The sequence below is a fragment of the Bombus pascuorum genome, chromosome 11 (assembly GCF_905332965.1).
Source record: "Bombus pascuorum chromosome 11, iyBomPasc1.1, whole genome shotgun sequence".
NCBI classification, from domain to species: domain Eukaryota; kingdom Metazoa; phylum Arthropoda; class Insecta; order Hymenoptera; family Apidae; genus Bombus; species Bombus pascuorum.
In genome coordinates, this window is record NC_083498.1 from 5,430,618 (window position 1) to 5,445,826 (window position 15,209).

At 35.6% G+C, this 15,209-nt stretch overlaps 4 protein-coding genes across 4 annotated transcripts; all 4 read left to right on the forward strand.

Moving 5' to 3' along the window:
- Positions 1–1,513: 1,513 nt before the first annotated feature.
- LOC132912061 (odorant receptor 47a-like) lies at positions 1,514–3,185 on the forward strand. Its single transcript, XM_060969170.1, has 3 exons — positions 1,514–1,958; positions 2,568–2,575; positions 2,609–3,185. Exons 1-3 carry the CDS (start codon positions 1,561–1,563, stop codon positions 2,947–2,949), a joined length of 747 nt encoding a protein of 248 aa, XP_060825153.1. The 5' UTR covers positions 1,514–1,560; the 3' UTR covers positions 2,950–3,185.
- Positions 3,186–3,744: 559 nt separating this feature from the next.
- LOC132911589 (odorant receptor 47a-like) lies at positions 3,745–6,306 on the forward strand. Its single transcript, XM_060968291.1, has 4 exons — positions 3,745–3,897; positions 4,439–4,913; positions 5,595–5,825; positions 5,927–6,306. The coding sequence occupies exons 1-4, from the start codon at positions 3,760–3,762 to the stop codon at positions 6,265–6,267; spliced, it is 1,185 nt and encodes a 394-aa protein (XP_060824274.1). The 5' UTR covers positions 3,745–3,759; the 3' UTR covers positions 6,268–6,306.
- A 1,362-nt stretch (positions 6,307–7,668) lies between these two features.
- On the forward strand, positions 7,669–10,512 carry LOC132911586 (odorant receptor 7a-like). Its single transcript, XM_060968287.1, has 4 exons — positions 7,669–7,869; positions 8,752–9,226; positions 9,767–9,997; positions 10,100–10,512. The coding sequence occupies exons 1-4, from the start codon at positions 7,669–7,671 to the stop codon at positions 10,438–10,440; spliced, it is 1,248 nt and encodes a 415-aa protein (XP_060824270.1). The 3' UTR covers positions 10,441–10,512.
- A 1,156-nt stretch (positions 10,513–11,668) lies between these two features.
- Positions 11,669–14,537, forward strand: LOC132911577 (odorant receptor 94a-like). The gene is made up of 4 exons (XM_060968277.1): positions 11,669–12,062; positions 12,974–13,448; positions 13,748–13,978; positions 14,080–14,537. The coding sequence occupies exons 1-4, from the start codon at positions 11,880–11,882 to the stop codon at positions 14,418–14,420; spliced, it is 1,230 nt and encodes a 409-aa protein (XP_060824260.1). The 5' UTR covers positions 11,669–11,879; the 3' UTR covers positions 14,421–14,537.
- Positions 14,538–15,209: the final 672 nt, after the last annotated feature.

Here is a 15,209-nt window from a genome sequence, read left to right on the forward strand (position 1 = left end):
GATGGATTTTCGCGATGATGATACAAGTAAGTTTGAAAACGTTGTAAAGAGCAGGCTTGGGCATTATTTAAATACAGTGGAGCTTCATTTATATGAACTTGTCGGGTATAAATAGTTTATATAATAGGAGTTCGCTGATTCTTTCTACTATCTGTGATTTTTTGTTCACACAGTCGGAGTTCATATTCAAATTAGTAGATTCAAATAGCGAAAGTTAGTCTAATCAGTTAGTGATTAAAATTCAGTTGGAATAAGTGGGGTTTATCTAAACGAAACTATACCGAACAATAGAACGTCGTTTATCGGAACAGGTCGGAGGACAATGTCATATGACTCAAATGTAATTGAAATTAAAACAATTGCACGAGCAAATGCCATTCCATTATAAAACGAATCGTCTGTATTATTTATAACTTGAATACATTTGAAACACAAAGTTTGAAATTTAAATTAACATTAAAACAAAGCTCGCGTTACTTAAAAGAGCCCAATTAGGATAGAAAATTATTTGAAGATGATTACCTTAACCTTCATATGTGAAATGAAACTACTTTCCTTATGTTATTTCTACAATAAAAATAATTCATTATTTTTGTATCTTTGCCCAAGCCTGGTAAATAATCGTCGAATATCAGAGATCGGCTAGATCTTCCTAGGAATCCTTTCCGTAATTAGATCAGTACTATCTACAGCCTGTCTCTGGAAGTTTATCGTCACTGTCTCGACATCGACGACACGATCGATGCATTCATCATGGATCTTTCCTCCATCGTCGGCTTCGCGAAACTGTTGATCATGCACCGGAATTCGAAGCACGCTTATGTTCTTATAAATTCAGTTCTGAAGGACTGGTCAGCTGTTAATGATTCTCGTCATGAAGATATTATGACAGAATACTATAAAAAAGGACGGATCGCTTCATTGACAATACTGTATCTCGGTTATGCTTCTGGATTGTGTTTCATCATCAAATCATTACCCTTTGGAGAGATTCTGCCGTTCAAGGTTCGATTAAATTCCACGTTAGACTGCAGATGTTTATGCTAACTCAGATAGTGAATTTAAATAGGGTTTTGTATTATTCACTATTTATTATAATAAACACTTTGGATGTTTTTATGTTTTTAGACATCATGTACACTCTGTATAAAAACACAGCCATAAATATTAGGACACCTTCTCGTTACACGTATTAAGAAACTACAATAAAATTTATTCTATTTCGTATTTTACACTATAAGATATATTATATATAAAACATAAATAAACGACATAACGAATCTATAATAAAATACCTGAAAAATAAAAACCACCAAATACATGAAATTTGTACTAAATATTACCTGATGTCCTGATACTAATGGCCGCATGTGTGTATATTTGGATATATTTGTAATATAGAAGTACATCGTATAAGAGAAATATAAAACTTCAAAGTGAAGATTACTTTTTCGCGTAAAACGATCGATTCCTAATTTTTTAACTGTGACGTGCTTTACCTCTCTTTAGATGTTCCAAAACTCGGCGAATTCATCGGCAAATCTAAAAGGTTCCTTGGAAATGAATTATTTCATAGCAACCTATTGTGTGTTTGGCTCACTACCATTGCTCCAGCAGATCTGCGTATTGATATTGCAGGCAACACACATTTTCGTCAACGCGGTTGCTCATTGCGCCAACGATGGATTATTCTTCAGCTTAACGATGCATCTCTGTGGTCAGTTCGAGATTCTCAAGATGAATTTTACCAAGTTCGAGCTGCAGGAATTTGGCTACCACAAAAAGCTTCAATTTCTCGTGAAACGACACTGTCAGCTCCTGATGCTGGCCAATGATCTCGAGCAAACCTTCAATATGATCATTCTTGTGCAGCTATTGATGAGCGCTTTATTAATTTGCATCGAAGGTAAAAATATGAAATTGTTACTTCCTCTTTACCTATTTTCTTCATTTTCTCTGTAATATGAAATTGATAGTATCATATATGACAATCCAATGCACTGTCCACAACAGCAATACCGACGATTAGAATATAAGACCTGTACCAACAAAATCGAATCAGAAGATATACGAAACGATACAAAATTTAAAACGCAAACTCTAATCCACGTATTTTATAAGAAATTAAAAATCCCAACAATGCACCGGCGCAGATCTATAAAATTAATATGAAAAATCGCGTCATTTTGACCACGCCGCCACTTTTTCTGTTAAAAGATTAAATTTTTTTTTTTTATATTTTATTTTGGTTTTTTACAATTTGTCCTTATGGACATTTGGTAAAGTGTTATATCTTATTGGTGAAAAAAAAAAATAAAATAAAAATAAATATAGCATGTGGGTGGCTACCCCCAGCGGGGTGCCAGCTTCGTTTTTTCTAAGTTATATCTTTTATGAGGTCTATTGGGTGTTTCCTTTTTAGTCTTCTTGCGATGTTTGTTGTGTTGCACGTTTCAGCTGCCAGCTGGTTCGGGTGTGTTTCTATTCTTACTCTGTATCTTGTCGCGAAAAAAGATTAAATGACTGAATTTTCCTAAACCGTGTTAAATCAAATTCATGTAAAGCAGAACTAAGAGTAATTAATACATTACTTTTATTATCATATTAGGTTTTGTGTTCCTGGTCAGTCTGGCCACGAAAGACAACATCGGTGCAATGAAAAGCGTCATTCTGATGGTGACGTTACTCATACAGCTGTACCTTTACGCCTATGCAGGCGACGTTCTCGAGTCTCGATCCAACGAGATCGCACATGGTGTCTACGATTCGCCTTGGTATCAATCTCGAGGACACGTAGCAAGGGATTTGATGATGATAATCAACTGCGGCCAAAGATCGTACCACGTGACAGCTGGGAAATTCCTCTCGATGAACATATTCACATTCAAAGAAATTCTGAGGACATCAGCTTCCTATTTGTCCGTTCTGAAAGTAATGATGAACACGTGAAAACCGTTTGATCGCGAGTGCTATGTATTTCTTTCGCGACCCTCGATACATCTCTCGCGTAACAAAAGCAATATTACTGTTATACGACGAGGAAGAGCAACGAAATATTCTTTTACGTAAGACTCAAACCTTCACAAACATACCTATGCACGAAGCATGCTATAATCTATTAATCATGAGTATACAATGGTTTGGATTAGTGTATGTGAATAAATAAGAATTTTTCCAGAGTGCAATTTTAAGACAAACTGATTACGAGCGTCCCATCGTTTGAGTTGAAAATAATCGATTGCAATTTACTCGTTTCAGTTTTTCTACTTTCCTTAGAAGAAAGGGTATCTTCTTACTATAAGAAAATAGATCTTCGTTCTTTCCGTTCCTTTACATATCGCTGGAACCCTATTCTGATATTTAGCTGTGGAAGTTGAATAGTCTTTGACAATACAGTCCAATTTTCGAAACGCATGATCTTCTTAAGAATTTATCATATAAGTCGGATATTATCTATAAATACAGATCAATTTTTAAAACGGGTGGTGCTGCTCGACGGAAACCGCAGTGTTACCTGTACAGAAGCATAACAATAAAGTATTCACCTATGAAGTAACTCCCCTCTTGCATTACAATTTTCTTGGAAATGTACAGTTGACGTAGAAGTGGTAACTTACTGAACGGTGGATAATAAAGCAATTACAGTAGAATAAAAGATGAACCGAGAAATAGAAACATAATTCGTAGACATGTGGGAAGAAGGAAAGGGAAAGTGTTCACGATTACGTGGAGTTATTTGTCGAACTTCGTCCTGTCAGGATGAAAGCGTCGACGAGTAAGGATTTCGCTTACGCGATGACTCCGTTGAAGATTTTGTCGTGGCCTGTAGGTACCTGGCCTCTTCAAGATTACGATGTCTTCTCCGCTATACGTGCCATAATTGCGACTGTTTTTTTGGTATGAACCTTATACTATTACTCTGTTGCGAAGTTAACATGTCTGTTATCTACGCGAGAACAAGAATGAGTGGTGAAATAGGTGGAATTAGTTTTAGGGTTATATGTACTTAAATTTTATATATCATCATAGTATACACATGGATTATTTAAAAAATAGTTGAAATGACATTTTCATTTTTACATAATCGAACTGTGTTTTATGAAAATACACACATACATATTTCTACCATCTGTCAACTGACTTTTCTCTGAACATGTTAAATGCACTTTCTAGAAGATCCGCATTGTTTCGCACCACTATTTGTGCTCATTATTGTTCTTTTTCCTGAGACATAAATATTTCCATAAATCAAGATTAGAACATTTTAGAAAAATTTAGGGCACGGAAATTGTGTAAACAACAGGGAATTTAAAGATAGAAAGAAATAGCCAATGTTTCCAACTTCATAGGCCTTTTTACTTTCCAATTTGTACACTTAATTAATATGGTTTCCGAACAGCTGAAATTGGCGCGTTTAAATATTGCCGTTCTTTTGTAGCTGCTAATGGTAACTATTGTGCAATTGGAGATGTACTTAGATAACAGTGATGCCGAGAAAAATCTGGATGGTCTAGTATTCATTACCTGCGGCAGTTTGGCAGCGTCAAAGGTTATGCAGTTTCGTATTCGGCCTGCTGCCCTTATCTCAAATTTTACGTCCGCGGTTAAGGATTATAACGAATTGAGGGACGAAGAGAAACGAGTGATAGTGCGAAAACACGCTTATATGGCCAGGGTGGCCAGTGCCAGTATGATATTTTTCGCGTATTTCAGCTCGATTCTTTTCATAACTGTGCCAATGCTGGCTGAAGAGGAAGAGAAAGATATAGTTAACGTAACGGAGGAAAGTACATCGGAGTATCCTATACCTTCCGAAAATGTCATGGCACTTGTAAAAATACCGAAAAATTTATACTTCATTGTTTTTATCATGGAATACTTGATGCTGATATTCACGAGCACTGGAAATCTAGGTAATGCATCGTCGTGTCTTACGAATTACTCATTGTCAGAAGCCATGCTAGTTAACTACATAAATTGAAATGTAGCGATGAATGATAAGCAGAACATCATTTGTTAAAATATACTTTACCATTACAATTGTTTTGCTTTTGGCGATATAAAGAGAAAGCATTAGACGAAACTCGAATGATTTATAGGGGAACGTAATCTGGAATTAATACTATCTTTCTAGGCAAATGTTATAGCAAAAAATACGTAATGTGTGGTCAACTTCATTTCCTTAAATGGAATGAAATGCCTTGTTTTATTTACATTACACTAAACTGTTAAAACGTGACGCTCGATTTTTATTCGTCATTTCACTTATCATACTTTGTACAAAAAATGAGCTGTCGACATTAGAATAACTGAAGGTATAATCTGGTGTATGTAACATACGCGTAATATATCCTGCGTTGAATGAGTGTTTCGTCTCATGCATGTCAAATACGTGATTAATCAGCATTGAATGTATTCAGTATTCCAAGAATTTGCGCTTTTGAAATGTTGAATAGAAATTATTCATTTTGGACCATTAAATTACGAACTATATACCAAATGCGATTGATTGGCTTGGCTTCTGAAAGGATGAAATACCGATACTTGCTTGGTAGTTTAAGATTTTTACTCATTTATTTTGAAATATAAATTAGGAAGCGATTCGTTATTTTTCGGTATCACTTTTCACCTGTGCGGTCAGGTAGAAGTTCTGAAACTAGATTTCCAGAGACTGAAAAACAAGAGCGAAAGAACGAGGGAACATTTCAACGTATTAACCAAAAGGCATATTTCTTTAATTAACCTGGCCAATCTGCTCAACGAGACGATCAGCTCTATCTTGGTTGTGCAACTATTCACGAGTTGCATACTTATTTGTACAAGCGGTGAACATTCTTACCTCACTCCATAAAATGATACGAAGCCCGATGGCATAAATTTATTTAAATACGATCAATGTATCAGAATGATATGCATCTATTTTTAGGACTACAATTCATTCTCGCTCTGAACATTGGAAACATCGTCATGGTTGTAAAAACATTCATAGTACTCAGCACTCTCATGGTACAATTGTTTGCATACAGTTACGTGGGCGAATATTTAAGGCGTCAAATGGAAGGCATCGCTGACTCGATGTATTTCTGCAACTGGTACGATATACCGAAAAGTGTGGCAAAAGATATTATTTATGTCATTATGAGAGCTCAAGAGCCAGTTTTCCTGAAGGCAGGACAATTCCTTGTCGTTAATATGGAAACGTATACGAGTATCATAAAAACTTCGATGTCATATCTTTCAGTGCTTCGAGTTATGGTAAACGCTTGAGGCTGTATATAATATAAAAACCCAGAGAGTTATATTTATCTAATAAAGCTAAATAAAATATTTAATGTATTACTTTTGATGATTCAATATTCATTTCAAGTATTCAAAGTTAAGTTAGTCGAATGTGCGCAATAGAGTCTCACTAGGCTGTTATAGTCAATATTTCGTGCAATGGCAAATAATGAATTATGTATATGTACATGTACGTACATATTGAAATACATAATACGGTTAATTTATGGTAGGAGACGTAGACGATTTGATAGCGTATCGAAAACAATAATGGTGCTGCTTGTCAAAGATGAAATATATAACTTATACTCCTTTCTATTAAATTGAGTAGTCTAGAAATAATTAGCCATAAAGACAAATATAATTAGTATATTACCTTAATCGTCACATCGAGCTTCTTATTACTGGTCTGCCCGAACACGGATGACATCATCGGTCGTGCACTGATAGCTGTCAACTTGATGCTGAAGTTGACTATAGAGCTGCAGCTTTACGTTTACGCAGGTGACACAGTCGAGTTTCGATTTGAAAAATCATGCAAGCCGTTTACAATTCGCACTAGTATGAACTTTGACAACAGTTGGCAAAGAACCACGTACTGACAACGAATCACGAAAACACCTGCCAGCCGGAAAATTCCATCAGATGAATACATTCGCGTTCAAAGTAGTACCGAGGATATCAGCTTTCTATATGAGTGTTCTCAAAGTAATGATGAACTCGTGAAAAACATTTGACCATGAAAGGTACGTATTCCCTTCACCACCCACGGCACATCCCGCGTACAGGAAAAGTGATGCGGCGAAGAAGAGCAACGAAATATTCTCTTACGTAAGACTCAAAATTTCATAAACGTACCTGCACACGAAGCATGCTGTAACATAATACACATAAGTATACAATAAATTGGATCAGTGTATACACATAAATAAGAAATTTTCCAGAGTGTAATTTCTGGTCACGATCGCACCATTTGCTTGCGTTGAAAGTAATCGATTGCAATTTAGACGATTCAGTTCTTCCACTTTTCTTATAAGAAACGGTACTCACTTACTATAAGAAAATAGATCTTTGTTCTTTACATTTGCTTACACGTCGTTGAAACCCTAGCCTGACAGTTTCCGATGAAAGATGAATATCTAACGAAAACACAGATCAATTTTCGAAGCAAATGTATAGAATGTATATTACCAACCTGCTATGAAAGGCTCTGGAAGACAGAAGCAACGTATTAGTTATTAATCGTACAGGAACGTGGCAATAAAGTATTTACCTACAAAGTAATCCCACTAGAATTTTCTTGCGGATGTGCCTACTGAACGATAGATAATTGGGCGATTACAGTAGAATAAAAGATAAACCGAAACATAAAAATACAATTTGTGAGGAATGAAGGAAAGGGTGCATATGCACGATTACGCGAAATTACTTGTCGATCTTCGTGTTGTGAGCATGAAGGCGACGTTGAATAAAGATTTCGCTTACGCGATGACTCCGATGAAGATCCTGTCGTGGCCTGTTGGAACCTGGCCTCTTCAAGACTACAATATTTTTTCCGCCATGCGTGTCATAATCTCGAGTTCTTTTTTGGTATGAAATTATTGCAATTCTGTTTCGATGTTAACATGTGTGTATACTCGAAGACAAGAATTAAGTGAACAAATACGTGGAACTTGTCTTAGTGATATATATTTAAATTTTATTTATTATACACCGATATGCAAAATTAAAGGAATACTCAATTTTCAGCAAAAAATTTCTGATATTGAAAGTATTATAAAATCGTAACAAGAAAGCATACAGCAATCATTGTATGCTCATTTTTAATCAATAAACCACAATTTTCAGTAGCTTTCGGAATTTTTCCCACAGAGATTCCTGCATCATGTGGTAGAGTGAGAAAGCGAAGCTGCTTTCTCGTTCCGAACGTATTTCCAATTCAACAGATTCTACTGACGTTAAAAAATTTTGTTTAGAGCTAAAGTGTCGCGTGATAATTTGTGCGATTATTTATTGAACTTTGAGTATGCAGCAGGCATTACAATAATAACGCAAGCTACTCTTCCTGGGGATTACACAGTCAGAAATTAAGTGTTACTTTAATTTTGCATGTCAGTGGATATCATTATAGTACAAAAATTGTTTAATGGATAATTGAAATAATTGAACATTTTTGTATAAACAAGACGTACGTATAGAAACTATATTGATACCAATTTCAACTACCTGCCTATATACTTTAGTCCGAACGTGATAAGTAATCTTCCTAGAAAATTCGCAATCATCCGCAACACTCTTTGTAAATTTTATTATTACTGCACATTACCTGTGTTTTTCTTCAGAAACAAATGACTTATTTCAATAAATTTGATTATGGCAAGGAAAATGTGAAAACAATAGTGAATTAAAAAGGAAATTAAAATGTGGTGGTAGGTGAAATTGGCGCGGCTAAAATTTGTCATTCTTTTATAGCTACTAATGCTAACGATCGTGCAGTCGGAGATGTATTTAGACAGCAACGACGCCGAGAAAAATCTCGACGCATTAGTAATACTAACCTGCGGCATTCTGGCGGTGTCAAAGATCATTCGTTTTCGTATTCGGCCTGCTGCCCTTATCTCGAATTTTACGTCCGCGGTTGAGGATTATAACGAATTGAGGGACGAAGAGAAACGAGTGATAGTGCGAAAACACGCATATATGGGCAGAGCGGCTAGTGTCAGTATGATATTTTTCGCGTATTTCAGCTCGATTGTTTTCATAACTGTGCCAATGCTGGCTGAAGAGGAAGAGAAAGATATATTTAACGTAACGGAAGAAAGTACATCGGAGTATCCCATACCTTCCGAAAATGTAATGGCACTAGTAAAAATACCGGATAATTTATACTTCATTGTTTTTATCATGGAATACTTGATGCTGCTATTTACGAGCACTGGAAATCTAGGTAATGTATCGTCTTGTCTTACGAATTACTCATTGTCAGAAGCCATGCTAGTTAACTACATAAATTGAAATGTAGCGATGAATGATAAGTACGAACATCATTTGTTAAAATATACTTTGCCATTACAATTGCTTTGCTTTTGGCGATATAAAGAGAAAGCATTAGATGAAACTCGAATGATTTATAGGGGAACGTAATCTGGAATTAATACTATCTTTCTAGGCAAATGTTATAGCAAAAAATACGTAATGTGTGGTCAACTTCATTTCCTTAAATGGAATGAAACGCCTTGTTTTATTTACATTACACTAAACCGTTAAAACGTGACGCTCGATTTTTATTCGTCATTTCACTTATCATACTTTGTACGAAGTATTTTCGCCTATGAAATATTGAATAGAAATTATTCAGTTTGGACAATTAAATTAAGAACTGTATACCAAATGCAGTTAATTGGCTTGGCTTCTGAGAAGCTGCAATATCGATACTTGTACAAGGTAGTTTAAGAATCTTACTCATTTATTTTGAAATATAAATTAGGAAGCGATTCGTTGTTTTTCGGTATCACTTTTCACCTGTGTGGTCAGGTAGAAATTCTGAAACTAGACTTCCAGAGACTGAAGAACGAGAACGAAAAAACGAGGGAGCATTTCAATGTATTAACCAAGAGGCATATTTACTTAATTAACCTGGCCAATATGCTGACCGAGACCATCAGCACTATCTTGGTTATGCAACTATTCACGAGTTGTATACTTATTTGTACAAGCGGTGAACATTCTTACCTCATTCAAAAAAATGACACGAAGCCCGATGGCACAAGTTTATTTAAATGCGATCAATGTGTTGAGATAATTTGCATTCTGTTTTTAGGACTTCAACTCATTCTCGCTCTGAGTATTGGAAACATCGTCATGATTGTAAAAACATTTATGGTACTCATCGCTCTCATGGTACAATTGTTTGCATACAGTTACGTGGGCGAATATTTAAGGCGTCAAATGGAAGGCATCGCTGACTCGATGTATTTCTGCAACTGGTACGATATACCGAAAAGTGTGGCAAAAGATATTATTTATGTCATTATGAGAGCTCAAGAGCCAGTTTTCCTGAAGGCAGGACAATTCCTTGTTGTTAATATGGAAACGTACACGAGTATCATGAAAACTTCGATGTCATATCTTTCAGTGCTTCGAGTTATGGTAAACGCTTGAGGCTGTGTATAATATAGAAACCGAGAGAGTTATATTTATTTAATAAAGCTAAATAAAATATTTAATGTATTACTTTTGATGATTCAATATTCATTTCAAGTATTCAAAGTTAAGTTAGTCGAATGTGCGCAATAGAGTCTCACTAGGCTGTTATAGTCAATATTTCGTGCAATGACAAATAATGAATTATGTATATGTATATGTACATACATATTTAAATACATAATACGGTTAAATTATATGGTATGTGACGTAGGATGATTTGGTTACGTCCTGACAACAATAGTGGTGCTCCTTGTAAAAGATGAAATATATCTTATACAACTTTCTATTACATTCAGTAGTCCGGAAATAATTAGCCATAAAGCCGAATATAATTAGTGTATTATCTTGATCACCACATCAAGCTTCTTATTATTGGTCTCCCTGAACACGGATGACACCATCGGTCGTGCACTGAAAGCTATCAACTTGATGTTGCCTGTAAAGGTGCAGCTTTACGTTTACGCAGGTGAAACAGTTGAGTTTCGATTTGAAAAATCGTGCAAGCCGCTTACAATTCGCACTAGTATGAACTTTGACAACAGTTGGCAAAGAACCACGTACTGACAACGAATCACGAAAACACCTGCCAGCCGGAAAATTCCACCACATGAACACATTCGCGTTCAAAGAAATACTGAGGATATCAGCTTTCTATATGAGTGTTCTCAAAGTAATGATGATCACGTGAAGACCATTTGAGCGTGAGAGGTACGTATTCCTTTCACCACCCTCGGCACATCCCTCGTATAGAAAAAGTCACATTACTGTTATTCGACGACGAAGAGCAACGAAATATTCTCTTACGTAAGACTCAAACTTTCATAAACGTACCTGCACACGAAGCATGCTGTAACATATTACACATAAGTATACAATAAATTGGAGCAGTGTATTCATATAAGTAAGAAATTTTCCAAAGTGCAATTTCTGGTCACAGTCGCACCATTTGCTTGTGTTGAAAATAATCGATTGCAATTTAGTCGATTCAGTTCTTCCACTTTTCTTATAAGAAACGCTACCCTCTTACTATAAGAAAATAGATCTTTGTTCTTTACATTTGCTTACGCATCGTTGAAGCCCTTGCCTAGTGGTTTCCGATAAAAGATGAATATCCTACGAAAACACAGATCAATTTTCGAAGCGAATGTACAGAACGTATAGTAACAACCTGCTATGAAAGTTGAATGGCACTGGACAACAGAAGCAACGTATTAGATATTAATCATTCAGAAACATGACAATAAAGTATTTACCTAAAAAGTAATCCCCACTAGAATTTTCTTGGGAATGCGCCTACTGAACGATAGATAATTGGGCGATTATAATAGAATAAAAGATAAACCAAAACATGGAAACATATTTCGTAAGCATGAGGGAAGAAAGAAAGGGTGCATATGTACGATTACGCGAAATTACTTGTCGATCTTCGTGTTGTGAGCATGAAGGCGACGTTGAATAAAGATTTCGCTTACGCGATGAATCCGATGAAGATCCTGTCGTGGCCTGTTGGAACCTGGCCTCTTCAAGACTACAATATTTTTTCCGCCATGCGTGTCATAATCACGAGTTTTCTTTTGGTATGAAATTTTTGCCATTCTGTTTCGATGTTAACATGTATGTATACTCGGAGACAAGAATTAAGTGAACAAATAAGTGGAACTTGTCTTAGTGATATGTATTTAAATTTTATTTGTTATACACTGGTGTAAAAAATTAAAGCAAATACTCAATTTTCACCGCTACGTTGCTGACATTAAAAGTGTTATAAAGTCGTAACAAGGAAGTATACAGCAATCATTCTATGCTTGTTTTAAATAAAAAGACCACTATTTTCAGAATCTTCCGGAAGTTTTCCCACAGAGTTTCCTGTATCATTTGGTAGAGTGAACAGCGCAGCTGCTATCTTGTTTCGAATGTATTTCAAATTCAACAGATTCTACTGACGTTCAAAAATTTTGTTTAGAGCTAAAGTGTCGCGTGATAATTTGTGCGATTATTTATTGAACTTTGAGTATTACAATATTAACGCAAGGCATTACAATATTAACGCAAGCTACTCCCCCTGGGGATTGCACAGTCAGAAATTAAGTGTTACTTTAATTTTGCATACCAGTAGATATCATTATAGTACAAAAATTATTGAATGGATAATTGAAATAATTGAACATTTTTGTATAAACAATACCTATTTAAAGAAACTTTATTGATACCAATTTCAATCATCTGTTCATATACTTTTGTCCGAACGTGATAAGTAAACTTCTTCGAAAATTCGCAATCATCCGCACCACTCTTTGTAATTTCCACTTTGTAAATTTTATTATTACTTCACGTTACTTGTGTTCTTCTTCAGAAACAAATGTCTTATTTCAATAAATTTGATTATGGAAAGGAAATTGTGTAAACAATTGTGAATTAAAAAGGAAATTAAAATGTGGTTTCTGAGTATGTGAAATTGGCGCGGTTAAAATTTGTCATTCTTTTATAGCTACTAATGCTAACGATCGTGCAGTCGGAGATGTATTTAGACAGCAACGACGCCGAGAAAAATCTCGACGCATTAGTAATACTATCCTGCGGCATTCTGGCGGTGTCAAAGGTCATTCGTTTTCGTATTCGGCCGGCTGGTCTTATCTCGAACTTCACCTCGGCGGTTGAGGATTATAACAAATCGTATGACCAAGAGAAAAGCGTGATCCTGCGAAGACACGCTTACATGGGCAGAGTGGCAGGTATTGGTGTGGTACTTTTCGCATATTTCAGCGCAACTCTCTTCATGTCTGTGCCAATGCTCGCTGCGGAGGACGTGAAAGATGTAGTTAACTTAACGGAAGATAATACTCCGGAATATCCTATACCTTCCGAAAAAGTAATGGCACTTATAAAAATGCCGGATAATTTATACTTCATTGTTTTTATCGTGGAGTACTTGATGTTGTTATTAACGAGCAATGGAAATCTAGGTATTGTATCATCGTGATTTACGAATTACTCATTGTCAGTAGCCGTGCGAATCAATTCCACAATTTGACAAGTGAAAGAGAACGATAAGTAGGAGCAACATGTGTTGCATATACTTTGAAATTACAATCCTCAGCTTTGTATTACCTGCTGTTAATTTTCAATTATTCATTTTGAACAAAGAAAGTAAATACTTGAAAGAAAGTGGAATTGATGAGTTTCGGTTCAAAGAGACACGAATACTAATACATGTCGAAAATAGCAATATTATCTTGCCTATTTATTTTTCAATATGAATTAGGTAGCGATTCGTTATTCTTTGGTATTATTTTTCACCTGTGTGGTCAAGTGGAAATTCTGAGGCTAGAGTTCAGGAGACTGAGCAACGACAACGAAAGAACAATGGAACATTTCATCGTACTATCCAAGAGGCATGTTTACTTATTGAATCTAGCCAAGATGCTGAACGAGACGATCAGCTCTATCTTGGCTGTGCAACTATTCACGAGTTGTATAGTTATTTGTACAAGCGGTGAACATTCTTACATCACTTAATAAAATGACGCGAAGCACAATGGCATAAGTTTATTTAAATTTAATTAATTTATCATGATGATTTGCATCTGTTTTTAGGACTTCAATTTATTATCGCTCTGAGCATTGGAAACATCGTCATGACGATAAAAACGTTTATAGTACTAAGCACTCTGTTAGTGCAATTATTTGCATACAGCTACGTGGGCGAATATTTAAAGCGTCAAATGGAAGGCATCGGTGATTCGGTGTATTTCAGCAGCTGGTACGACATACCGAAAAGTGTGGCAAAAGATATTATTTATGTTATTATGAGAACTCAGGATCCAGTCTTCCTGAAGGCTGGAAAATTTTTTATTGTTAATATGGAAACTTACATGAGTATTGTAAAAACTTCTATGTCGTATCTCTCAGTTCTACGGGTAATGATAACTGCTTAAGAACTTGTATAGTGTAGAAATCTAGGATGTTATGTTAATCTAATGAAGCACAATAAAATATTTAGTATTATTAAAATATTTGGTGATTCAATATTCATTTCAAATGCTCAAAATCAAATTGATCGGGTGTGCGCATCAGATCAATAAGTTCAATAAGCTGTAGTTAATAATTCGTGCGACGGCCAACAGATTATGCACTCAGGAAACATTTAAATATACAGGTGTTCGGCTACGCGTGTCAGCAATTTTAAGGGTAATTCCTGAAGCCCAAATGAAACGAAATTCAAGAATAAAAATTTTCGTTTTCAGCTTAGTCTTTTACTTATTGACATTTAAAAAATGGTCAAAAATCCCTGCACGCGAGCAAACCTCCTTACAAAAGCAAAAGTAGGTTGCCTAAACAACGGGGTACACAGGGATCCTTCAAAATCGAACGATATATGGGCAGCAGTTTACCTCGTACAAGTCATGGAGAGTAAGATTATGACATTTGAAGACGTAAACCATTCTGCACGACGTTTTGTAAGAGAAATCGTAGATTAAACATTACTGTCTACTCATTAACATTCACAACAGCATATCGAAAACAGCCTCATGAAATTTTCGAATAAAGAGGATTAATGTTTCCTCTAAACTTTTGCCTCCATAAATAATCAATAAATAATAGCACATATAATTGACATTTACACAAACTTCACGCACGCACCACGATCATCACCGTCGAGTGTCCACAGAAAAATCAATCGTACATTGAATGGCGTCGTCCTGATGATAACGTTGCTCATACAA

Excerpts from the sequence above, each read along its gene's own strand:
- LOC132912061 (XM_060969170.1), top strand. The coding sequence starts at position 1,561 with ATGAATTATTTCATAGCAACCTATTGTGTGTTTGGCTCACTACCATTG.
- LOC132911589 (XM_060968291.1), top strand. The coding sequence starts at position 3,760 with ATGAAAGCGTCGACGAGTAAGGATTTCGCTTACGCGATGACTCCGTTG. Across the intron at positions 3,898-4,438 it reads TAATTGCGACTGTTTTTTTG|CTGCTAATGGTAACTATTGT; the intron begins GTATGAACCTTA and ends GTTCTTTTGTAG. Across the intron at positions 5,826-5,926 it reads CATACTTATTTGTACAAGCG|GACTACAATTCATTCTCGCT; the intron begins GTGAACATTCTT and ends ATCTATTTTTAG.
- LOC132911586 (XM_060968287.1), top strand. The coding sequence starts at position 7,669 with ATGAAGGAAAGGGTGCATATGCACGATTACGCGAAATTACTTGTCGAT. Across the intron at positions 7,870-8,751 it reads TAATCTCGAGTTCTTTTTTG|CTACTAATGCTAACGATCGT; the intron begins GTATGAAATTAT and ends ATTCTTTTATAG. Across the intron at positions 9,998-10,099 it reads TATACTTATTTGTACAAGCG|GACTTCAACTCATTCTCGCT; the intron begins GTGAACATTCTT and ends TTCTGTTTTTAG.
- LOC132911577 (XM_060968277.1), top strand. The coding sequence starts at position 11,880 with ATGTACGATTACGCGAAATTACTTGTCGATCTTCGTGTTGTGAGCATG. Across the intron at positions 12,063-12,973 it reads TAATCACGAGTTTTCTTTTG|CTACTAATGCTAACGATCGT; the intron begins GTATGAAATTTT and ends ATTCTTTTATAG. Across the intron at positions 13,449-13,747 it reads AACGAGCAATGGAAATCTAG|GTAGCGATTCGTTATTCTTT; the intron begins GTATTGTATCAT and ends AATATGAATTAG.